Here is a 27,187-nt window from a genome sequence, read left to right on the forward strand (position 1 = left end):
TCAACCCTTTTGAGTTCTGCAAAGGAAAAGATATTTCATAATGTAAGCAACTGAATTTGGAGAAGACTAATCCACACAGCATTTCCAAAGTGTAATGGGAAAAATTTAGATGCTTTTGTAAATTTCAATTTACTTGTCATTTTTTTTTTTCCCTCAGAGGAACCTGTCTTACAGGATCAACAATATTTTTAAGCAATGGAACACAAAAGAAGTTAAAATATTGCTTCACATTATCCACTTCAATAAGAAACCTAGTGAAGCAAGAGGTTCTTGGATTATCTATATATTTCACTGACATGCCTCTTCAATTTGGATATAACACAAATAATGAAAAATTTATTATATATAGTTATATATTATATTTAGATATAAAACAATTTAAAAACTATTATATAATGAAAAAGTTATATATCCTTGTGTGTGTATATATACATATATATATGTACACATACACACACATAAAATTAAAGATATAAAGTTATAGTAATATAGGAAGGTATGTTTTAAGGGGCAAGTCTTTATTGAGAAATATAAAAGTAACTAAAGGAAATCAGAGAGGAAAAACATTTTGGTAAAGTCAGCTTGAGAATAATAACATCATTACTTAGTATTTATATGAGGCATTTGTTGTATTTGTACCTGCTAGATCCCACATATCCCTACAAGTAAAGGAAAGTAAATCCTGTTTTTACATCTCTAAAGTGATAATACTTATTTAGTCATGATAAATTTCAAAGTATAATATTATGTAATATGTTTCCAACAACCTATGTCAATATTTCCACTGTAACTCTTCCACTGAAGTCTACTCAGCCTCCTAGATGGGACAGCATATATTAAGCATATAATCAGTGCTTAAATAATTTTCTAAACTGTAACAGATGTCTAAAATTTTGGCTGCCATTTACATACAGAAATTACTACGTATTACACTGCTCTGCATTGTCTTTGCCAAATGCAAAGACCCTTTCTTTTTCCTAATTTTTCATTGGCACTCCTTTGTAAGCCTGTGGGATTCCCTAACTGAAAAACAAATACTGTCACTTTCTGACCTTACAAATTCTGCCTCAAGTCCAGCCATTAAATGCTACTGCTTCACATAAACAATGACAGAGCACGAAGAAAAGGTGAGGCAATAAAGGTCCTCACTACTGCTGACCACAGTCTCCTTCAGACAGATCAACTTTGTACTTGAACAAAATGTGCTCAATGACACTGGCTCTGTCCCCATGGGGAAAACACTCCCCTCCCTGCCCCACCCCCCCGCCTATGACAATTTGCTAAAATTGTGCACTGCCATCAGCTCTCTCAGACTTGAGGCAGCAGCGAGGGGAAAGACAATTGGCTCATGAGCCCAAAACATGTTTCTATTGGATGCTGACTGCAGCAGCATAAGCAGTAAGGGCAAAGAAAATCTCTTGAGGCAAAAAAAAAAAAAAAAAAAAAAAAAAAAAGCAGTATCACAACACCAGGTTATCTGAGCCTGTCTCCTCCTGGGCACTCCACCCCCATACCTAGAGAATTCCACTGGTTTTCTAGGGCAGTTCCCCAAATATCTAAAGTAACACTCAACAAACTACCTAAAAATTACCACTGAGAATAAAATAGAAAAGTCTCAGAATTTTTAGAAACATTTCACATACAGTATGTGTCTAGTATCCTTGAATAGTTTTTCAGAAAAAGATCCATAGTAAAAATAAACATACAAATAAATAAAAATAGATAACTATAAATTATGGAACTTGTACCAGGTATCTACAGATGAGTCTATACGGCAAAGGGTATTGAAGCCATCACATTAAGCATAACTACTTGAAAGAGCTTAGTCATCACACGGTGCTCTGTTCTAAATGGCAATCAGAAGCTGTAGCGCATATTCTTAAGTGCTTAGTTAAGATGAAAAGTATGGAGATGCTGGGCCTCACAGGAGCGTCAGCCATGGCAACACAGCTTTTTTTTTTTTTTTTTTTTTTTTTTAAAACAATCCAGAATGTGAACGAGAGAGGGAAAAGCACAGACGGTTGTCACATGATTTTTTTTTTTTTTTTCTTGCTATCATACCAACAACATTTAGGCTGAAAGCCCGGATCTGCTAAACACTCTGCTTGGGTGCATTAAAGTCAATAAAGGAATATATCTGTGATTTCTACACTCTCTACCTGTGCTGAAAGCAGGTGACTTTTATTAGAAATAGTTGTTGTATCTTCCTTTGTATTTTGTACATGTTCCTCTGCTAATACTGGGTACTGTCTGCACATCTTCGTTCCCTGGTGACAGTCTCCAGAAGGAGGGTCATGCCCACAGCCTATATCAGGCCAAGAAAATCCCGTAAGTGTTTACCAAGTGAATGAGTCCTGACAATATTTCAGAATATAGGATATTCTGTCCAATAAAACAATTCTCAAACATTCCTTTTGCATCTTCTTCAGGGTCCATAAACTGACATACAATAGCCCCATTTTTTTCTTCATTCAAATATATTTTTCTCTCCCCTAGTCTTCTACCATTTACTCCTTTTCTCAGTTAACTGTTTACTACTGTTATCCAAGTATGAATTTGTGGCTCTGCTCCCACCTAAGTAAGAAATATGGTCACCTGCTGGATGTATCTGTATCCTAAGCTTGTAAGTTTCTCATATACACAAGCATTAGAGGTAAGCACAGAGAAACAGTCCCAGGAGTTGACACAGGAAGAGCAATACAGTTCCAGCTCAATGGTTAAAAATCACATGAACTGAAATCAGAAAGTTGCTTGTTCAAGTCCCAATTTTGAGATTTATGAGTAGTGAGACTTTGGGTTAATTATTCAACCTCACTGAATTGTAACTTCCTCTTCTACAAAAATGAAGATAACAATACCAGGCTGGGGATGATGTGAATATTAAATGGGGGAATATATACAGGGACCTCAATTATGGTCTGGTACTCAGAAAATGAAAATGACCAGGCTGCTCTCACTCTCCTAGCACATTCTTTACCTTGCAACCCCTGGTTCCCGTCACCCAGGTCAATTTCTCCAGAGATGCTTGAAAGCATCCTTTTCTCCTGTTCCTTCAACATTCCTTTTGTCAGAGTTTGCCAGCTCACCATCAAGTTAAAACCTCCTTTAATGAACTAACCCAAGAAAGTCTCTAGTAAATCTCCTTTAATGAATTAACCCAAATGAAGCCTCTAGTGAATCTCTTTTAATTAACCCAAACGAAGTCTCTTTCACTGGACTATAGTATAGTTCAGTGCAACGAAAGAACACATATCCAGGAATCAATGAGACCTGTGTTCATTGTAGCTCTCTCACCCGCTAGCTACATGCCCTTATGCAGGTACTAAAAACTCCATGTGTAAGCCGTACCTTCACTCGGGAAATTGTGTCCAAGGAACAGTAGCTCCTAGAGTAGCTGTGACAAAGCTTTCCTCAGGCCAAAGTAAGAATCAACTCATGCTCATTTCACTTACCATTAAGAAACTTGGCATCTATTTTTAAAAGGAGTTGATATTAAAAGTAAATCACTTTAATAGGTTACATTTGATTATGAGAAGTGACCCTTTTCAAATGTCACTTACTAAGGAAATTTTCTTTCATTTTCCCTCCCTTCCTCCTTCCCTTCTTTTCTTGCGAAGTAGAATAAACTCACAGTAGTGAATTCAGCACCTGCCAAGCTATATTGTAGGTAATTTCTACAAGTCTGTCTACTGTTCTTGATTAGGAATTATATATTTTGGCAACCTAAGCATTTTAAATAAATGTTTGTAGAATGAATAAGAGACAGAAGGGCATTTCTGGGTGTCCCACCTATCACATCACTTGACAATACTGTAAAGCTTAGTAACAGTTCCTTGACCATGACTGTATATTATAAAAAATAATTCCTACATCCAGCCTCCACTCCCAGAAATTCTGATTTAGATAGTTTTGGCTGGGTCCCAGGCATAAGTGTATTTTAAAGGTTCCCCAGATGATTCTAATGACGGCTACTCTGAAGACCACAGGTTGGTTTACATATACTAATATACATTCTCATTTACCAACCACAACCTTTTCCAGAGTTTTTTTAAACTTTGTTTTTGCCAGTGACTTCAAGATAACTGCTAATGTTATCTGACTGTCAGTTAACTGATACTTCTGTTTTTAAATTATCCCTTTTCCAAACAGCTCATTTCATATACACTGGGGAAAAGAGCACTCAAGTGCAATGGATGGCATAAAAAGCTACTGTCCTTTGTTCCTTTGGGCATATAATCCTGGACAGGGTCTCAGGACCAGCAACACCTGCATAATCACAGGGTTATTTCTAAACAAGTCGTTCACAAGAAAGAAAAGATTTCAAGGTAAGAGGGGGGATAAGAGATCCACAATATCAATGTACCCTTGAGAGCCCTTATTCTTTTAAAAATATACTCAACATACATAGTACACTTAAGAAAGAGTGTATTATCAGTGTTATTTACAGCAAATTAGATAAGTAATAATAGATTCTATACAATTTAGTTTTCTTATCACCCATCGAGGGCTAGAGGTCTTAGGCAGTTCCTATGTTAACCTGACAATATTGCTTTTACAACTCCATTTTAAGTTGCCTAAGCTCAAGTTAAAAATTTGATAGCTACAGTAAATGTTTATAAAAGTAAAGTGGCATATTATAAATTTTCAAGTAAGGAGATAAGATGTCTCAACAGGACTGCTGCTGTTTGTTTAGGAAGACAATTAGTACTATCAGTAGAATCCTCTCCTCAGTGGCCTGTTCAAAAGTAATTACAATGTCTACCATTAACTCTCACAATAACATGTAGCATTAACCCTCATGGCAATCCCATGAGGTATTCTTATTAGCCTCATATTACAAATCAGGAAACTGCAGTTTCCAGAGGTTAAATGTCTCATGTAAGGTCCCAACAATACTAAGTTAGGAAGTTAGGAAGTACTAGTAATGTCAGGGTCAGCATGCATTCCACCATTTGGTAGCCAGAATGAAAGTGGCCTAAATAATCTAGGGATTGAAGGAAAACTTTGTCATTCCTGCTTGTTTTCAGATAAAACAAATGATTTCACTACAATAGAGATGGAAAATGAAAATTGATAATGTGTTTCTCCCATTAGAAGTCATTAAAAATTAAACAAGAATGGCTGGACGCAGCGGCTCATGCCTGTAATCCCAGTACTTTGGGAGGCCGAGATGGGAGGGTCACTTCAGCTCAGACGCTTGAGACTACATAGTGAGACCCCATGTCTACAAGAAACAGAAAAAAATTAGGCAGATGTGGTGGCACACATCTGTGGTCCCAGCTACCTGGGAGAACTGCTTGAGCCCAGGAAGTTGAGGCTGCAGTGAGCACTACTGTACTCCTGCCTGGGTGACAGAGCAAGAGCCTGTCTCAAAAAGAAAAAAAAAAATTAATTAAATAAGCAATCTCTTTTGTTTTTCTTAGAATAATACCAGAGTATACCTACTTTCTGAAATTGTTGTAGAAGAGCTAGATATCTAGGTCAGAAATACAGTATGTGTAGACACAGATGCAAAAGAGAAAGCAGAACAATTAATTCATTGTCTTCTAAGCTAGGAGAAAAAAGGTAATAATGGATGAGACAAAAGAAACAGGAGGAGGGGGAAGGAAGGAAGAAGGAAGAAGAACGATGAAGGAATAAAGACGAAGAAGGAAGGAAGAAGGAGGCAAGGCAAGGCAAGGCAGGCAGAAGTGGTCTCACCTTGAATATATTTTATACCAAATTTCAGAATAGCTCATTTGTACATTTATTCACCTACTGTATGATGAGACTTCTCATGTGCATTGTGCTTTGGGACAGTGGAAACACAAAATGAACTAGAAACTTATCCTAAGAAAGGAAACAAGGCAGGCATATAAATAGCTATTAATAGAATATAAGGCTATAGGGCAAATAGTGTCACAAAAGACATTCAGATAGAGTTCTAGTAATTTTTAAAGACAAGGGGACTATTTCCATTTAGAAGTATCAGATAATAGCTTCAAAAAAGAAGCTAAATTCATACATGAAGAGTTGGAAAAGATATCTAGGTAGAGGAAATATACATTGGGGCATCAGTGACAAGTAATAAATCTGTAATAAGAGCAGTGGGAAACAAGTTTGAAAAAGGACCTAGAAAAGTCTAGTTTGTGGAAGGTTTCAAGTACTGTATTAAAGATTGTCTACTTCCTTTTGTAAGCCAGAAAGAGCCACTGAATGGGGTGGAAAGGAAATTAGCAAAGCTGTACTTCACGAATTCCTCAGACAAGAAAGTAAGAGGGCTTGAAGAGGCTAAGAGCCTGGAAAGGGGAGACCAATTAAGTAATTATGTTAACAGTCCAGGCAAGAGGTAACACAGACTTTACCATTCTCCAGATAATAATCCCAGACCCATCTTTCATAATCTCCCACTTTACTCCTTTTCTAATGCATACTAACACACATACACTCCATATTTTTGCTTCATTTGATTCTACTAGGAGTTGATAATTTTAATGTATGTTTTTTGAATGTGACATATTCAGCCATAATATTTAAAAACAATAATTTACTATGCACCCTAAAAGAATCCTAACCTATCCTGAATTCAAACATGAAAGGTCTTTTTTTTTTAATTAAAAAAAATTGTGCTACACTAATATATTACATGCACTAACATAAAGAGAAAGAATGAGTAGATGGGTCTAACAACTGTTCTGAAACTGTTTCAAAAATCATAATTGTATGACTAAGTTCTATGTTATCCAAATAGGGCTCAGTCTCTACATGCAACTATTTTTGCCTGTTTCTAAACTTATGCATATCTTGTTTCATAGCACTTACCCATAATTCAAAACAATGTCAAACTTCATTTTTAAAATGTGGCTCTGAATTTACAATACATTTCTTTTGTACTATAGTTGGGCAACTGTTTTTGGTTTGATTTTTTAAAAATAAATTGTGAAAAATTATAAATGAATAAATTGTGGTTTGAAAAGACTATTTAGCAAGTGAATTTGTTTTAAATAATAATCTCTGAAAGAGTAGAAAATTGGCTGACAATAAAATGAACCGATTACACAAACAAAGTAGAATTTCTTCTAAAACCAGTATTCCACATTACAGACTACTGGGTTTTGCTACAGTTTACTGGCTTATGGTGGGGGGAAGGTTCCTCTCCTTGTGTGAATTGGTAAAAGCATTGGAGCTCACATAACACAGTAGGAAAATATTTATATTAGTCAATAGGGTTATTTTAAGGAAATATTAAAGAAGATTACTGTGAAAGGACCAAGAAATACTTTAAATAGGTTCAAGTAAAGTTTACAGATTATCAGTGCTTTATTATTTATGCTTAAAACACAGATAAAGAAAATGTGGTACATATATACCATGGAATACTATGCAGTCATAAAAAAGGATAAGTTCATGTCCTTTGCAGGGACATGGATGAAGCTGGAAATCATCATTCTCAGCAAACTAACACAAGAACAGAAAACCAAACACCGCATATTCTCACTTGTAAGTAGGAGTTGAACAATCAGAACACATGGACACAGGGAGGGGAAAATCGCACACCAGGGCCTGTCAGGGGGAGTGGGTCTAGCACAGGAATAGCATTAGGAGAAATACCTAATGTATGTGACGGGTTAATGGGTGCAGCAAACCACCATGGCATGTGTATATCTATGTAACAAACCTGCACATTCTGCACATGTTATCCCAGAACATAAAGTATAATAACAATCATAATTTTAAAAAAACATATTCTCAATCATTTGAAACCTAGCAGGTCTTAGAATGGAATGCCAATGTTCTTATCTCCAAGATTTTTTTAAGCTGGAGAAACTTTCAGATTAGACGATACGTTTTAGTAGTACATCACATCCTATTACATGTGCCAACAGCACAGAATTACTATATTTTCTCTTTGTATTCTCCTGCCAGCTTACTACTTCCCACTTCCCATCAGTATATTTCTGTCATTTTTTTCCTTTTATTGTTCTCCCAATGTTACACTTAGGAACATGCTATACCTCCGTGAGTTTTTCTTTAATATATTTCCATGGGTTCATCATGGAAAAGAAATTGTTAATTCATACAGACCATTTCTTGTACTTCATTTATCCTAAATACTATTCAAGTAATTGAAAAGATGGTTCATTACAATAAACAGGTAATCCCAAACTTTTTTGAGAATCTTAATTTATCTCTCCCTGTTACCTGACAATCTACCAAAAAACAAAACAAAGACAGACAAAAAACAGAAGAAAAGGCAGAATAGGGTCAAGGTAGGGCAGCAATAAAGCTTAATACAGGATATATTACAGAAAATAGATGACTGTTAATATGAAGTGTGCTGTGAAACCAGGGTGGAAAAAAACGCAGAGGAATGACAAACTAGGGAGTGGAGCGCTTTCAAAAGCATATTCAATTAACCTGAAATGATGATATGAGTTAAGTGTACTAACTACATTACGCCAACGAGGGAATTAAAGCTCAGAGAGGCTAAATGACTTGCCTAAGATCACACAGTAGCCAATCAGGTCTGATATCGAGTCTGAGGATTATGTCTTCTATAACAGTGGTCCCCAACCTTTTTGGCAACAGGGATCAGCCTCATGGAAGACAGTTCTTCCCTGGACTGGTGGTGGTGGAGTGGGGAATGGTTTTGGGATGATTCACGTGCATTACATTTATTACGTACTTTATTTCTACTATTATTACATTGTAATATATAACAAAATAATTATAACACTCACCATAGAGTAGAATCAGTGGGAGCCCTGAGCTTGTTTTCCTGCAACTAGATGGTCCTATCTGGGGGTGACAGAAGACAGTGACTGATCATCAGGCATCAGATTCTCATAAAGCATCTCCAACCTATATCCCTCGCATGCACACTTCACAATAGGGTTCACGCTCCTATGAGAATCCAACGCCGCCGTCACTGATATAATAGGAGGCAGAACTCAGGTGGTAATGCCAGCAATGGGGAACAGCTGTAAATAGAGATGAAGCTTCATCCACTCACTGCCACTCACCTCCTGCTGTGCGGCCCAGGGTTGGGGACCCCTGCTCTGTAACACAGCTGACTTCGCAGGAATTAAAAAAGCCACGAGGGCCTGATAGGTAAAATGGTAGTAACTACAACTACACAGGTGGGGACATTCCAGCTAGGCAACAGACAGTAGCTAAAGCAATCTGGTTGGGGTAAAGGCTTTGTTCAGGGGAGGTTAAGAGTTAACGCAAGAGTTAAGTGAAAGTAACGTCAATGCCAGGTTAAGAACTCTACAACATAAGCAAAGATAATCCATCCATCAAATGCTCTTGTGGAGGCCTACTTGGATTTCAGGAAGATACTCCTTAGTGAAGATGACCTAAGGATACAGAAAGCCTGCACTCATTAAAAGAATTCAAGAGTAATGACTGATTGTCTGGTTATACAGGACCTAACAATCCAAGACAAAACAGCTGCCTAAATTGTTCAAGTAGGATAGCAAGGTAAGCTAGCACACAAATGTCTTCTGGGAAATACAGCACCAAAATGGTTGAGAAGAAAAAACAGACAAACATTAATTAGGACTATCATTTGATAAACAGCGTAACAGTTGGCCTGCATCTGAACAAAAGTTTAAAATAATTTATGCTACAAAATAATGAAAATGTACTAGTCACTCCATTAACCTTGAAGCAATAACATATCTGCTATGAAATCTTAAACTTGAAAAATATTTCTCACAGGATAAAAACTACTTATCCATATTTTTGTTTTATAGACTGTGAATATAATAATTAAACAAAAGCTGAAGGCTGGGCGTGGTGGCTCACGCCTGTAATGCCAGAACTTTAGGAGGCCAAGGCGGGTGGATCACGAGGTCAGGGGATCAAGACCATCCCAGCCAACATGGTAAAACCCGTCTCTACTAAAATACAAACAAAAATTAGCCTGGCGTGGTAGTGCATGTTTATGGTCCCAGCTACTCGGGAGGCTGAGGCAGAGGAATCACTTGAACCTGGGAGATGGAGATTGCAGTGAGCCGACATCGCTCCACTGTACTCCGTCCTGGTGATAGAGCGAGGCTCCCTCTTGGGGGGAAAGAAATTAACTATGGATGATGAAGGGAGAAAATTACCATTTATTGTTTATGCTCTTCCAAAAGAGTAGTGGACATAAATACCCATCTAAAGGTCTCCCAGAGTCAGGATTCATCTGACACTTGTGCCTGTTTATTTTCTGTATAGTAATTGTGATGCCTGTAATCATGTTGCTTATTTATGTGTTTATTTATCGACTAATTCCTGCACTAGGGAATAAGGTCCGTGAGGGCAGGGGCTCTGTTTCACCTAGCTTAGAGTGTGCCACAGAGTGCTGAATAAAGGAGAGACTAAATCTCACATAATTGTGTCAAGGATTCTATAGCACCAGTACTGTTACTCCCCATTTTGCTGACAAGGATTCAGACATCCTGTGAAATTAAATAATTTGTACAAGGTCACAGAACAATTAAGGTGTCGGAGACATCTGCATGATGCATATGTACCATATAAACAGATTTGGCAGGCTATATTCAGAACTAAAACAGTGTCAAACTGAAATTCAAATAGCTAGTGGTGTTTAAAAATGCAGCAATTAAGCAAACAGTCTGTGGAAGACTCTTCTCACTGTATATAAATATAGTCAGACAGACTTCTTATAGCTTTCATCACAGTACACATTTAGTTAAAATATGTATTTCACACTAATTGACTATGACTATTTTGCAAATTATAAACAATGTTATCTGTTACTCTTTGGAAAAATTTGGTTTTGCCCTCAAAATATTACTGCTGTCTCAGTGATTCTCACTTTGGATGAAATTGTGAAGAAAATCTATCCAACAATCTTGGTTTTTAAAATGGTAGGTTCGTTTTAGAAAACCATGTAGGATGAACTGAATGTCAGTGATAAAAATAGATTTATAACTAAATTGGTTACTCTCAATAACTGCTGGAACAGCTTAATAAATTAGACACTATTTTTCCAGTATAGTTCACAGAAAAAAATTATTTAAAATAATTTCATATCTCCTACTAAAAGTGATAAAGAAATTACCTTTGAGAAAACAATTTCTACAAAGAACTAGTAAACTACATAATACTAAAATTCACTGTGCCAACTATAGCTCACACATAGAAACGGGGAACATATATCCACATGTTGTTCATACTCTATTTGCATTTATCCATTAATAAATATATATTAGGTATCTACTTGCCTATCATTATGCTGGATAATGCAGGATAGAAAAAGAAATACAAAATGCAATTCCAATTGGTAAAGAAAGCTAGTTATAGAAGACATCAATGGAAGGTAACTTCAGGAGAAACACTCTCAAGAAGAGGTACAAATAAAGCTGGGATGCTAATAGTCAAACGATATTCTCTCAGACCTGAATCATATTTCACCCTACCATTCATTTCCTTACGAAGGTAAGTCAACGGCTTTCTCACCCAGTGTTGCAGTATGGTTCCGGAGACTTTTAGTTCTTTGCTGCTATTCTTGGATATATTCAATTTTCAGAAAGTAAAAGGCCTAAAATTATCATGCCCATTAAAAGTTATCTGATACCTGGGATTAGTCTTGGATATCAAGAAATTCTCTAAGATAGATTGTAGCTGCAAGCTAATTCTAACCTACATTCCAGATTTAAAAGCCATTCAATGACCACAGGCTCCTTCTACTCCCAGTCTATTGGGAATACAGTGTCTATTTTCCAGCAGTTCAGGACTATCTAGAAAACAGGTATGCATGGAAAAGGGATTTCAGGGAGGAATGACAGAAGTCAAGGAGACAGGCCAGGGAGGGTTGGGTGAGACGACAGAGATGTTTATGTAAAGGAGTTCTGGTACTTTCCTATGGGAGATATCTTGGCAAGAGATTCTGGGCTCCTTTTAGGAGGTACCTTGAAGCAATAAGATAGCAGCACTCTAGAAACTTAGGATCCAAGGCAACAAATTGTACACCATTTTAAAAACTAGAAAATTCAACAAGTCATCTGTATAAGCATGCTTTCCTGTTAAAAACAACAAAAAAAGGCCTTTGGGATTTTCACTCAGAATACTTCTCAGGAATATTTTTACATCTCATTTAAAGTTTCCCTGACATTACTGCAAAAAAGTGGGAGTAGCTACCTTTCAGAAGTACGTGTTTGTATTGTCAGAACATGGAATATTCTGAAAAGTGCTTTTGTAATATATCGTCTTTCTTTGTGTATATCTTACCCATCTGGAGATTATGGCTCACGCAGTTAAGGCTATTACATAATTTTGCCAAGGAGGACAAAAAGAGACAGGGTTAAGAATAAATGTTAAAACGGACATATAGTATTCAAAATCTCAACACTAAGGCTTTGAATGTTTTGTTTTACTTCTTGTTGCTGCTTTTAAAAAGTAGAAATTCTGGGATAGTAGTTTATTCAAAGAGGTAGAAGTAGGGTAAGTATGCTGATTTTCAAAAGCATTCCATTCATTTTTTGAGTTTTTAAAAAGCACATGAAATGTAAATATGTACAAAAGGCTCAACTTGTTGAATTCTGTCTTCCATTAACACCGCTCCAACGGTTTTAATACCAATTTTACTTCTGAATTTTGTCTCAGAAATGAGCTCTGAAATTGATAATAAAAGTATTACATAGAAATAAGTGAAATATGTATTAACATATGTCTAATGTTACCTAAGCAGGGGATTATATTTAAAAAAATAATAAGACCCATCTTCAAGTACTTCTTGCTGAGATTTCTGTTCATGTTGCACTATGTAAAGAGAAAAGAAGTCTTTATGCCACTACTTACTATTTATAAATTTCAACTGCTTCTCTATAATGTAAGCATATTTTTTATTTTTGCACAAAATGACAGGACTTAATCAGGAGCTCTGTATTTGAAACCCATGTTCAGTAAAAGAAATGACAGTTTGCAATTTATTGATATTATAGAAACAAAGGAAGTGCCAATACCTTACTACCAATTCCCTGCAAACTCAGCCTTTCCCACCAAAATAGAATTGGAATGCATTCATCAGAATTTTCCAAATGTGCTTCCCTGTTAGCCCTGTGAGATGGGGGTGGGTACGGGATAGACAAACAGATTCAGCAAGCCAGAGGCAATTGAATGTACTTCTCAGTGCTTCCAACTGGGACGTCAGCACTTTAATCATCAAATTTGCCTTTTCACCTCTCATGTATACTCTATTTTTCATCTTGAATTATACCAAGGTGTTTTCTATAGAAAATATCACTACCATAATGTCTGGCACGTGTTTAGCAATATGCTGCACATGTCAGGCAGGAGCTAAATGCAGAGAATAAGGAAGCATGCAGAATTAAACCCCCAACACTGTCAGTCTTCCTCCCAAAAGTTTTCTGGAGCTATATGAAATACTGCTTCCCATGTGATTTTCAGGAAAGCTTTATGGACCAAGTTTTCAAATGCAAATAACAAGGTCAAAAGGAGGAAAGTTTATAGGTATGAGAAGCTGGAAGAAAAAACGAAAATGTAAAAAGGTCATAAATTTGAATGGTAGTGTCAAAAATCTGTGAACAGAAGTTTAAGCAGTTACATAACATCTGTCCTTGCTATGAAGATTTCATGGTTCAAACTTAGAATCATTATTCATTTTAGGTAAGGTTTTAATTTATTTAAGAAAGGGCAACTTAATGTGTAATATCACGTGGCAACATTCTTTTAAAACTGAAAAAGGAGAGAGTGCTTAAGAGTAGGAACTCAAAAAGCAGAAAGATGTATTCAGGTTCAAATCCCAGTTTTTGCCATTTGCCAGCCCTGTGGCCTTGTACATAGCACTTAATCCTCTAAACCTCTGTTTCCTCATCAATAAAATGGGGATAACTATACTATCTCCCTGATAAGGTTATATAAGAGGATTTAAATGGTCATTTGTGTAAAGTCAATACCTAGCACCTAGAGAACACAGGCAGAGTTTAGCTGTTGTTCTTATTATAAGTTTATCTAGATTTGTTAAATGAAAGTTTTCTAGTCTCACTCTCACATCAGTGCACTTCAAAGGCTTTTATGCATTGTTCTGGTTAAGCTGTGTCTTTCCAAAAAGTGCTGCTTCTGCTCTGCTACTCTGCAGTCTTTAGGGCAAAGGAATTCTTGCCTGTGCCCTGTGACCCTCTCCCTGCATCAAGTACCCCAGTCAGGTAACAGTTTTACTGCTACTTAGCTTTGATTTGCTATTACAATAAAGAAGGTATAGCATTTCATTTTCAAACACTATCTTGGCCTAAGTCACCAGAGGACTACAACCCACTTATATCAGTGTGTGTGTGTGTGTGTGCGCGCACACATGCAGAGAGACACAGATCAATATCCATACATATACAGCTATGCACCATGTAATGACAGTTCAGTCAATGATAGACTGCATATTTCACAGTGGTTCTTTAAGATTATAATGGAGCTGAAAATTCTTAATCACTGAGTGACACTACAGCACAATATATTACTCATGTGTTTGTGGTGATGCTGATGTAAACAAATCTGCACCGCCAGTCATATAAAAGTATAATACAATTATGTACAGTACAAAACGTGATAATAAATGACCGTGCTACTGGTTTATGTATTTATATACTACTTATCGTTAGCTTACTCTAATTATTAAAAAAAAGTTAACCGTAAAACAGCCTCCAGCAGGCCTGTCAGGAGGTATTCCAGAAGAAGGCATTGTTATCATAGATGACAGCTCCATGCATGTTATCATAGAAGATGACAGCTCCATGCATGTTACCATTCTTGAAGACCTTCTAGTGGAACAAGATGTGGAGTGAAGAAGACATTGATATGAATGGCCCTGACCCTGTGTAAGCCTAAGATAACATATATGTTTGTGTCTTAGTTTTTAAAGGTTTACAAAAAAAAAAAATAGAGAAAAGCCTTAAAGATATAAAAAGTTTTTGTACAGCGTGCAATCTGCTTGCATTTTAAGCTAAGTGTTATTACAAAAGAGTCAATACTTTTTTTTTTTAAAGTTATAAATTTAAAAAAGTTCTTTGGGAGGCCGAAGCGGGCGGATCACAAGGTCAGGAGTTCGAGACCAGCCTGGCCAATATGGTGAAACACTGTCTCTACTAAAAATGAAAACTTAGCCAGGCGTGGTGGCCTGTAGTCCCAGCTACTTGGGAGGCTAAGACAGGAGAATCTCTTGAACCTGGGAGGCAGACATTACAGTGAGCTGAGATCTTGCCATTGCACTCCAGCCTGGGCAACAGAGCGAGACTCCATCTCAACAAATGAATAAATAAATCAATAAACAATTACATGAAGGTTAGCTTGCTGAAGAAAAAAAAATATACATTTAGTACAGCCTAAATGTACAGTGTTTGTAAAGTCTACAGTCATGTATAGTAATCTCTGAGGCTTTCACATTCACTCATTACTCACTCACTCATCCAGAACAACCTCCAGTCCTGCAAGTTCCAATCATCGTAAGTATACTACATGGGTGTAAAAATTTTTAATCTTTCATACCATCTGTTTAGTGTGCCTTTTCTATGTCTAGATACATAAATACCACTGAGATACAATTGCCCTTGGTATTCAGTACAGTTACATGCAGTACAGGTTTGTAGCCTAGAAGCAATAGGCTATAACCATATAGCCTGGGTATGTAGGAGGCCACACCATCTAGGTGTATGCAAGTATACTCTATGATGTTTACGTAATGACAAAATCACCTAACAATGCATTTCTCAGAACATATCCCAATCATTAAGAGATGCGGGGCCAGGTGCTGTGGCTCATACCTGTGCTACTCCCAGCACTTTGGGAGGCCGAGGTGGGTGGATCACCTGAGGTCAGGAGTTCGAGACCAGCCTGACCAACATGGAGAAACCCCACCTCTACTAAATACACAAAAATTAGCCAGATGTGGTGGTGCATGCCTGTAGTCCTAGCTACTCTGCAGGCTGAGGCAGGAGAATCAATCGAACCTGGGAGGCGGAGGTTGTGGTGAGCCGAGATCACGCCATTGTACTCCAGCCTGGGCAACAAGAGTGCAACTCCATCTCAAGAAAAAAAAAAAAGAGATCCATGCCTCTATAAAAGGGTAGGTACAGAGATTGATCCCCATTCAAATCTATGAAATATTTCGTGTCAACTTGGACACTGTTTAAAAGAATGTGAATTAGGCTCTAAATCAAAAAAGGTTTATTATTAATCTTTATTAATAATGTCTACATTCACCTTTTCCAGTAACTCAGAAACTATTCCTCCACCACTTCACCTTCCTTCTTTGCCCTTATGTTAGAACATGATTCACTGTATGTGATAAAGATACTTCTTCATTTAGTCACTTCATCTACCTGAATACCTGTGTAAATAATGCACATGCAGGCTACCAGATATGCTGCCAGATACCTACTGAATACCATTAATAATGCTTCCAGATTTCCAGCTCTAGCTTTCAACTGCTAGGCCTCTGAACCAGAATCGGTGATCATTTCCCAGGAATTCTATGTCCCTTTCTATCCTACCCTTTTCCCATAGAGTACCTAGTCATACCTCCTCAAAGTCAGAAATTTTAGATTGGACCTGGGTGGGTAAATGTAAGAGCTGGGAGTCTGAAGCACTCACAATCAAGGGAACTGCACTTGGCATAGAAATTGAGAGCAAAGAGAAGACAGACATATATTGTTTCACTCAACTATAGGACTGGGACTGGTAGGGTTAATAAAAGCTGAAAAGCTAAAACCTGTAACTACTGACATTCATTATACTATTCTCATTTCTCAAGTCCTGTTTGTAAAGCACTGGTATGAAAAGAGCCTGATAATTTAATGTTATGCACTCCATGGACCTTTGTAAATTCCCAAATGGACAAATACTCCATCCTCTTCACCATGGTTATGGCTTATGTGAACAGTCAACAAAGATATCTTGAAGAGGGTGGCCAACTAAATGCCTTCTCCAGCTGAGTCCTCAAGCCAACTCAGAGCACCTGATGTAAATTTCCTCCCAAGGACCAAAACCAATCGATTACATGTAATGAATTTTTGGGATAGTTCCTGAGTACTAAAAACCAGAAATCTAAACAAGAATGTCAAGGGTCTAGTGAAATCCTGTTGGCCCATAAAACAACTCACAAGGCCTGTGGTTCTGAGAATGGATTATTTTACAGGGAGCTGTGGGCCATCTAATCTTTATTTTTACTTTTACCTTTCTCACTAATTTATGGAAAAGCCTTGGCAAACTGGCTTAACATTCTTCATCTAAGTTAATAATAATGCCATCTCATCCTTTTCTTAGACTACTAGAAATAAATTCATACAAATATGCCCACAGAGCATATATGCATATGTGTGTACACATACTTATATTTATAAATATATATACACACCATTTCTTTTAAATATAATTATAAAATTACAAGAGTCATAACTGCTCAGGAAACATATGGATTAGAAAGATACAAGGGCACTTTAGCTAGGTAAAGTTGAACTATTCAGCCATAAGAGCTTTCTGTGACTTCTGATGAAAAGGACAAAAATCCAAAAGCACAGTAAGGACAGTTTTAAGAGACAAAGATGATAGACGGGAGAAAGGAAGACTTTTACAGAATATCTGCAACAGTGAAAAATAATTAAAATGAGTGACTAATCAGATTTTGCTCCTTGACTACATGAACTCATGACTTTTGATGAGGGGGAAATATACAGTTTCATTTAGTACTTTCATATTTTAATTTTTAGAAGACAAATTTGATTTTAATATATTAAGTCTTGAATGCAATTTCCTTCTTTCCAAGAATTTGCTTTATTAGCTTTCATTTAATAACAGTTTTACATTCAACATGAACTGCAATACCGTCTTATACTTGGTGCAGGGTTATGCTACCGCAGTGATATAAAAATAGCAAAGACCAAAAAAAAAAAAAAAAAAAAAAATACACAGCAGACTGGAATAGCTTAAAAATTGAAGCTTTCAGATAAAGCACTCTGAAACAATTACAAAAGATACAACACCTGATTCTTGGCTGTATGATAGATCTTCCTTCATTATATAATATTAAAATCACCTGAGGGATTCATAGTTTTTCCTTCTTAGAACTAAAGACTATTAAAGCTATACTGGGTCTCAGAAGGGTTCAAAATTCAAGCTGCATTGGCCTGCTGTGTCTGTTTACTTAATCTATTTTTATATCACTGCAGTAGCCAGATTCAACTTACCAAATACCTGCTTCAACATTCTGCACCACATTGATTCAAGAAATAAAATTCATGAGAAAGAAAGCTCCAAACTATGTTTCTAACAAATCAATCTATACTATTAAAGTCAGGGCCATAAGGAAATAAAAACTATAAATATGCTGCTTTTAAAAAGTCTAAAATGTTGCCTAAAAGGACTTTAGTTTTTTTTCAAACTTTTTTTTTTCTGCCAAGTAAGGCACTTACCTACTTTACTTGTGTGAAATAACCCAAGTTGCTATTTTCAGTTTGCAAGCCCTACGTGTATCAATTCTCGGCAGGTATCTTGACACACCAACAAGATGCTGAGATAGATGTATCATCTGTATAGCAACTTACTACACATACTGTAAATTATTTAACAAAATAAATGGCCGGGCGCGGTGGCTCAAGCCTGTAATCCCAGCACTTTGGGAGGCCGAGAGGGGCGGATCACGAGGTCAGGAGATCGAGACCATCCTGGCGAACACGGTGAAACCCCGTCTCTACTAAAAAAATACAAAAAACTAGCCGGGCGAGGCGGCGGGCGCCTGTAGTCCCAGCTACTCTGGAGGCTGAGGCAGGAGAATGGCGGGAACCCGGGAGGCGGAGCTTGCAGTGAGCTGAGATCTGGCCACTGCACTCCAGCCCAGCCCGGGTGACAGAGCCAGACTCCGTCTCAAAAAAAAAAAAAAAAACAAACAAAATAAATCCTTGACCATGAACATCTTTCATGCCAAAGAGCAATGCCAAATCTAACTTTTACTTTGTGAAGCATTTCTAACAATTCAATGTACCCAAGAAAAATCCACTTGCGAGTGCTGACAGAATGAGATTTGCCAATTAAAAGTTGTTGCCATAGAAACAGCCTTTAATATGTTCTATGAAAAATATGAACAGGTTATGCTATCTCTTCAGGCATCTACACTTGAACATAAAATGTGAAAAACACAATTAGAGAAGAGTGTAACAGTTTCCCAAGGGAGCATCAAATGCATTCTCTTGTTCACAAAAAAAGTTCCTTTTTTCAACAAAAAATAAACATATGCTCTATTTTCTTGAATTTTTCATAGATTATTTGACTAATATATCACTTCACTGTATGGGATGATTTTTCTTTTTCTAGAACTGAGCTTTTTTTTCCCCCCAAATTACTCTAGATTTATATATTATTAAAATCTTCAAACACTGTGCTCTTTGAAAAATAAGTTTAAAAATATCTTTTGAACTACCCAAGGGAAAGATCATTACAAAGGATCCTTTGACATTCTAAACATTCTAAATACCACATGTTAAAAATATTTCAAGTACATCATTGAATGTTCCTGACTGTTGACACAAGGGATTTATATGGGATAGACTTTAGCCAGATGACCATAACCAGCCACAGGACATAAAATAGTGAACTACTCTATCACTTTTATTACTGTTTTACTAACACAGCCCATGACAAGAATTCTAGACATAGTGCTATTAGTCTTCAGGTGGTGACCCAGAAGACAAATATTAATGTTTGGTAGAAATTCTATCATGCATTTTCCAGATTGCACCACTTCGATGTCACTCGAAAAGGCAAGTGACACATTTAAAATTTGATTTTTGAAAGTATCAATCTATTAGCATGTGTCTTGATTTATTAGGCATAAAATGAAAAGAGCCTATGACTTATGAAATTTAAAATTATTTATTCCTTTATCAGTTGAGGACAGAGTTACCCAACACAGGTTCTTTTCCTGAGATTTCTACTAGGGATGTATAATTTCTCTTGTGTTACACAAAAAGTGTAAATAATTCTGAAAACTACACCATAGTTATTTGACCGTCTTTTCATGCTTAAAGAATAAATAATAATTATCTGAATAAGCATTATGGGAATATTTCCACTGAGGAATCAAATCTGCAGGCAATACTCAAACAACTGGCCCACTCAGGACCACAGCCTATCTAATGGTACAAAGTTTGGAAATACACACTCCAGACAGCATAGGTTTATAAAAGTGAACATTTCAAAGCAACACAAAATAATGTCTGTTTTATCAGGCAAGAATGTTTTCTGCAAATTAAGATTTCAAAGTTTTAAAATCAAAGGTTGCAAAACAAACATCATATAAAACCTGCACCTGCCAGTGAATGTTGGAAATGACCTGCTTAAGTGCCTGACTTGGTCACTAACCAGCACTGTGACAGGCTGCCTAAAAGGATGTTAAACATGCTCACCGCAATTTATTTGTCATGTAGTTTCTTTTTCTAAGATATGCTGTTCTATAGTATTGTCATTAAACCCACACCTGAAGTTTGATGGTTTTTAAACAGACAATCAAGAATGATTTTTCACAAATGTAACTCTAAAAACCAATTTGAATTTAGTGTGGATATTTTTCAAACTGCATACATTTTATTTTCAATTATCTTTCTGTAACTCTCTAGTCAGGCAAAACCCAGGAGCAACAACTTCTGAGGATAAAGGGTTATTTTATATGCCAAAAAATTTAATGCCCTGATACACAGATAAAAAGCCTGACTATTGGAGGGTACTCCAATCGTTATGCTTTTCATTTAGGAAAAAGAAAAACATTTCCTGTAGGCAGTTTGGTACATTCTACCTCCATGGACCACCCTTCCCGAAGTGTAACTTTTATTAAAAATAAAACATTACAAACTTCTGTTGTACACTAAGCATATGGAGTCTGTAATAATTCAAATATAAACAATTTGAAGTTTACATTTTGAAAAGTAACATTAAAATGTTTGTTACTTCATTACCCAAATAACTAACACACATTGCAAAGCCAAATTCTCATTTAATCTGAATAAATAATACATCTAATAGGTAATAAATCTAAAACTCCCTTTAATGGCATGAATTTATTTAGGTGCCATGAGTACAATATAGATCTGCTAATGTCCATTACCTAGAACAGGGATTTGAGGTGAGTGAAGATGAAATCAATTTCTCTTCATCACAGATTAAAGATGCACCCTTTCACATTAATCATTTTTGCTAGGTGTTACCTTTCCAACATGGCAGCAACATAGTTTTCAAGGTAAAAGGATCCTGAAATGTATCATGACATGTCCACATTCTGAAAAGCATTCATCTATCACCTCAGCATGAATACAATGCAGAGCGGCCCAGATGATTCTACAAAAACAACTCAGGAGGGATCACTTGGGAATTAGCTCCATGGCAGCTATTCCACAGGCATAAGAAACCTTTGTTATTTTGTTACAATGACTCCTTTACACCAGCTCATCTACTCTAATATAATGTATTCCACACTCATGGAACAGTAATTCTCTAATTCTCTATAACCAAGGTTTTCAGATCTTTGCTGCTTCCAGAATACCCTTGGGCTCTGTACAATGCATATAAACAGCTCTTAAACTGTGGTGAGGCATGACACAACACCTCTGTATGTTACAGACTCACTCTCCAGAAAATTACATGTGGAATTACATAACATTTCAGGGCTTCTGAATATCCTCAAAACTCAAATATGGACTCCTCATGGGTTTGGTGGACCTTGTAAGAATCCCAATTGTAAGGTGAAATTCTAAGTTCTGCCCATTGCAGTAGCTGTTACAGATGACAAGAAATAAGGTTTGTCTAAGCAGTCAAGAGCAAGGCAGTTTGCAAAAAACCATTCTCTGTAAGCATTCAGATAAGTTTTAGTAGGTAATAAAAGGAGATTATAGAAAACACATGGTAAACTTGTGTCAAAACAAAAGCCTGATGCTACCTTACGAGAGAGTCTTTATCTCATGGGCTCCTTGAGTCCAAAGATGGAATCAGGCAGGTCTTCCTTTCTCCTGGTTATGAGCTGGAAGAAAAATCTCACTACCTCTCAAGTGAGAATCAATCCTCAAGAGATGTGACTGGGAGACATGGAAAAACCCTAATAAGTACGGAGTGATATACAAGATAAAGTAGCATTATAGAACCAGAATGCTAAAGCAAAATATAAAATGAAGTTGAATAAAATGCTAAAGATAAAAAAAACCGGATTGAAAAGGTGAGGAAAAAACAAGGAAAAGATTGCCCCTGCTGGGGCAACCAGTGTAAAAAGAAAAGATAATGGAACAGAAAGAAACCTATTCAACTCCCATTTATATTCTGTCACTGAGGACAAGTATCTTCAAACTGGAAAAGTCTTAAAGACAAATATATGTTGCATTAATTGTCTGGGATACATATTCAGAAGCATTCTTGGAAATAAGTGCTATTATAATGAAAAGAGCCTCTAGGGAAGCACATTGTTCTCAATGATTCGGGATTTTTTAAGTTTCATTTTCTTTTTCAAGCTTCAAATTCCTTGAAGCTTTAGGGAAGGGGCAGGAAAGTCCTACTTCCATTATCTATTTTTTCTTGCTAAAACAACATACGAATTCCCCAGCTTTTGTCCCTTTAAGAAAAATGTTATGCAACCTAACATATTACGGCAAGGAACAAGGATTCTATCACAGATTCAAAATGTCCTCTTATATTTATTATTTTACATTACGATTTTAGGAAAGAAAAATATTTTCTTTGCCTTAATAAATAAATCATTGTCTGAGTGGCATTTGGCTTAACTACTGTGTAAGACAAACAGGATCAGAGTGGTCAGCTAGTTTTCCATTTGGCTCTTTCCACTGCCAAGTGGGTTTAAAGGCAAACTATTTCATACTTATATTTGCTTACTTGGTTGAATATTACCACCTCTGCTTACTAAACAAGTCTAAATATACCTTTCTTGGGGTAACTAAAGAGTATGTTATGCCTACTTAGTTACACTATGTTTGTTTCTAAATCAATTGACAAATACGCCAAGCACCTACTACGTCCCCAGCCTCAAAAATTTGTTCCCTGCATTGAAGTAGGTTAATATGTCAAAAGAACAGTTGAAAAACTGAAGTATAAGTTAATCAAGCAATTATTTGACATCTAATAGCTAAACCCTTCAAATTCTTTGGCTGATTTAATCAGTTTGAAAGTAAGTTAAGCATTTCAGAGAACAAACCATAGCCTTTTCTCACTCTAAGTTACAAAGCTAGACTAGGTAACATTTTTTAATCAGAAAAATTAAAAACAAACATTTCACAGAAACAGGCTGTGGAAATTAACATGTGAATGAAAAGAATTATTTGCATGTTAAATTATGAACAATTTTCATAGAAATATGAATATTGAAATATAAAATAAAATTCTGCTAACTATGGAATTACTATATAATTACACAAATGAGTTTTCTAACAAGTGACTTTCCAGGAAACAACACAGATACATTTATCTATTCTGCTTTAATATTCCAAAAAGTAACCAAAATGTATTCATATTTTTATGCTGTTTTAAAATTTAAAATATTTTAACTGTAAATAGGAATTTTTCTTTACAGAATAGTGTGCACTTATAGGCAGAGTTTATTTTTACTTTTTTTGTTTTTAGCAAGTAAGGACACATAGTAGCTCAATATGCCGTGGACTTTTTCTACTCCTGCCTGAAGTATATAGACACAGTTCTAGTAAGGAAAGCTAGAAACTGCTGCTACCTTTACATACAACCATATTTGTACACAAATCCAGATGTGTTCATATTACAATCCAGCCTTTGTTACAAGTAACTTTGAATGTGGTCAGAGTTTAGAGCTGCCTTTTATATAAATGAAATGCAGATATACAACTTGTTATCATGAAAACATCTATTATAAAATCTTAGTTTGAGAAAAGATGCATGGTTGTTGCCATTTGGATTTGTCTAAAAACAAGATAATTTTATGAAGCAAAGCCAGTTTATCTTAATGCTGTCCCTCTTTCTGTTTTATTAACTGTGTGTTTCTCAAATACTAAGGTATAAGAACTTGCTATTAATAAAAACAAAACATAACAAAAATACAAAGATATTCTCACTTAGAATTGGCTTGTGAATAGTCTGATTATTCAAAGAGTCTGTGTGTGTAGTGCCACAAAAACATGTGAATATTCAGAAAGAAAAATATTAACTCATTGCTTAGAAAAATGTGTAGTGGCATCCACACACATTTGAAATACATAAACAGAAGTGCCTTTTAAAAAAACTCAATATAGGAAATGTTTAAAGTTGTACAAAGTACATAACATGAAAATGCAGTAACTCCCACATGAAGGGCTAAATATAATGTATTAAGGTATCTGAAATATTACTCTTTTCAGCTCATACTCTGAGCTCAAAATACTCTTGACACATTTACACAAGGTTTTGAAGGTAAGGATAATGAAGCCAAAGCTGTAAAACCTCTTTCAATACCTCTTTAGAGGCTTACATCTAGTAATCAATTAACAATTGTAAAGTTTTTCCATTCATGCTATTTCCCTGTTGATTCCCCTTTTCTTCTCAATCTCTCCATTCTATTGGGCTCAATGCCCGTTTAGACCTTACCATAAACTTTGAGTTTAGATACAAGGAAATAGTCAGATTTGAGCAATTTGGAAGATAAAGAGCACGTCAAATTCTCAAAATATTCCACTTTCTTCAGACACTGTATTTTAGGCATTCAATATGTTCTACAACTGTTAATGTTAAATTTTGTGGGCATTTCCTACTTTTAGACTTTATGATGCATCTTTAAACTTCAAGTCTGTAACAAAAGGAGACTTTCCAAATATAGAGAACATAACAGTAAGTGACGAATACAGAAGGAAAATTTCTTCATCACAAGGTTATACAACCTGATATGTACTACTGAGCAATGGTATAAAAATCTTCATATTTAGCAATCTTTATGAAGATCTTTGTGGTTTAGAATTAATATTAATTTATCTGGGCTAGGAATAGCAGTCTTGTGGTTCCAGGTTCTGTTTTACTTTTAGAAATTACATCTTTTTAGAAGGTATTTAATTGCCTTATAGTATAAACATCCTATATAAGTAGCCTCCGTCTATCCCAAGGGAATTAGTCTATCCCATTCCAATGGAGCAGAGGCAGGAAAGCTTAACCTATCTTCTGACTCAGTCTTCATCTGAATCTTTAACTAAGGGGGGAAAACATCCAAAATAAGACAAATTTTAAAACTTCTCAAAAACAAAACCCTACTGCAACCTCATGGTTCTTCAACAATATCTGCAGCAATTATTAAGTATAGATGTCATTTAGAAAATTTTTCAGAGTCTGCCTGTGTAATGCCAAACAAAAACATATCAATATCCAGAAGGAGAAAGTATTACGTCAGTGCTTAGAACAATGTGTAGCGGCATGCACACACATTTGAAATGCATAAACAGAAGTGCTTTAATTTAATGAAGACAATTCTGAACAATTTGGAAAGGTCCCCAGGAAAGGAAAATACATCTTGCCAAAAATGTAACTCATAGTCAAAATAATTTCAAAGAAAGGCTAAAATAGTTTTAATATTTAAACCTTCAAGAAAAGCTGCTACCCCTCCATAGGTGGTTTCGGGAAAACACTGTAATTACCCAATATTAATGATCATTGGTTGACAGAAAACTCTGATAATGTTTTTCAGAAATAACCACATTAAAAGCAGAGAGCTAAATATATAGGAGTTTCTGCTTCAGTGTAAAGTCTATCAATTTGCCAAGAGAAACCCAAGGTTAATTATCACAAATGTCAGTGGTGACTTTATATGACAAATTTTTAATTTAATTTCCATTGCTTCTAATCTAGTTTGAGATTATTTGGTAACGTTAAACATGCAGGATGACCCTTTTACAAATCAAAATATAGTTGATAAGAGTATTCAGTCTACTACAAATGTACATTGTAAACTTCAGGCCAGGCATGGTGGCTCATACCTGTAATCTCACCACTTGGGAGGTCAAAGAGGGGGAATCACTTAAGCCCAGGAGTTTGAGATCAGCTTGAGCAACACAGTGAGGCCTGATCTCTAAAAAAATTCAATAATCAGTCAGGCATGGTGGTGTGTGCCTGTAGTCGCAGCTACTTTGAGAGCCTGAGATAGGAGGTTTGCTTAAGCCTGATGGGTTGAGGCTGCAGTGAGCCGACTGCACCATTGTATCCCACCCTGGGCAGCAGGGCAAGACCTTGTCTCTAAAAATAAAATATATAAATAAAATAAGAATAAAATTTAAAACTCCTGTTTCAATAATGATGCAACATAGTATCTTGGGTATGATTTCTTGATATTATTGGAATTATAAAAAGCCTTGGAAGATTTCAAAGGGAAAATCTCTCAAAGGAAAAAGTAATGATATAAACATATTGAAAAATATTTTTGCAAAAAGCTGTCTGGCTATTACATAAGTATCAGGTAGAAATATACTATTACCTACCTAAATAAATATAGAGAGGTAGCATTAAAAACACGTTTTTGTATTATATTGTAACTGTTTCTTGGTAGGAGCTATCATGCAAAACAGAAATATTTTAAAAAGTACATTACTATATGTCTCTTGAGTAGCTAGAACATACATTAATTTTTAAAAAATAGACATAGGGTCTTGCTTTATCACTCAGGCTGGAGTGCAGTGGTGCCATTATGCCTCACTTCAGCGTCCAATTCCTAGGCTCAAGTGATCCTCCCACCTCAGCCTCTCAAGTAACTAGAAACACACCTAGCTAATTATTTTTTGTTTTGTTTTGTTTTTGTAGAGAGGAGTTCTTGCTATGTTGCCCAGGCTGGTCTCAATCTCCTGGCCTCAAGCAATCTTCCTGCCTTGGCCTCCCAAAGCACTGGGATTACAGGGATGAGCCACCCCTCACAGCCTGAAACATTCTTAATACAGTTAGTCCTCACTTAACATCACCAATAAGTTCTTAGAAACTGTTACTTTATGTAAAACAGTATACAGCAAGTCCTCAAATAATATATATTGTTTCTTTCCTTCAAGGTCATTTAGTTATAACACTGATGAGAAAAACAATTGGTTTTGTTATACCACATTTCATGTTAAGTCATAGTTTCCAAGAACCTTTGGAAGACAGTAAGTGAAGATTTACTATACCTTGTCCTTGTGCTCATCATTTGATAGCTCAACCTATTATGAAACAATAGATTAACATGATAGATCTG

General features: G+C 36.0%; 1 protein-coding gene across 29 annotated transcripts in view; it reads right to left on the reverse strand.

Annotated features, from left to right (window-relative positions):
• Positions 1 to 27,187, reverse strand: part of MBNL1 (muscleblind like splicing regulator 1) — a 220,110-nt gene that overhangs the window by 59,567 nt on the left and 133,356 nt on the right. Inside the window, exon 1 of one of the 29 annotated variants that reach the window (XM_031663665.1) lies at positions 8,721 to 9,781. The exons of the other annotated variants lie outside the window; for them this stretch is intronic. Within the exon in view, the coding sequence (XP_031519525.1) occupies positions 8,721 to 8,723 (3 nt within the window). The 5' untranslated portion in view covers positions 8,724 to 9,781. Of the gene's footprint in view, positions 1 to 8,720; positions 9,782 to 27,187 lie in introns of those variants that run through there. 29 annotated transcript variants of the gene reach the window in all.

This window comes from Papio anubis, chromosome 2, assembly GCF_008728515.1.
Source record: "Papio anubis isolate 15944 chromosome 2, Panubis1.0, whole genome shotgun sequence".
Classification (NCBI taxonomy): Eukaryota; Metazoa; Chordata; class Mammalia; order Primates; family Cercopithecidae; genus Papio; species Papio anubis.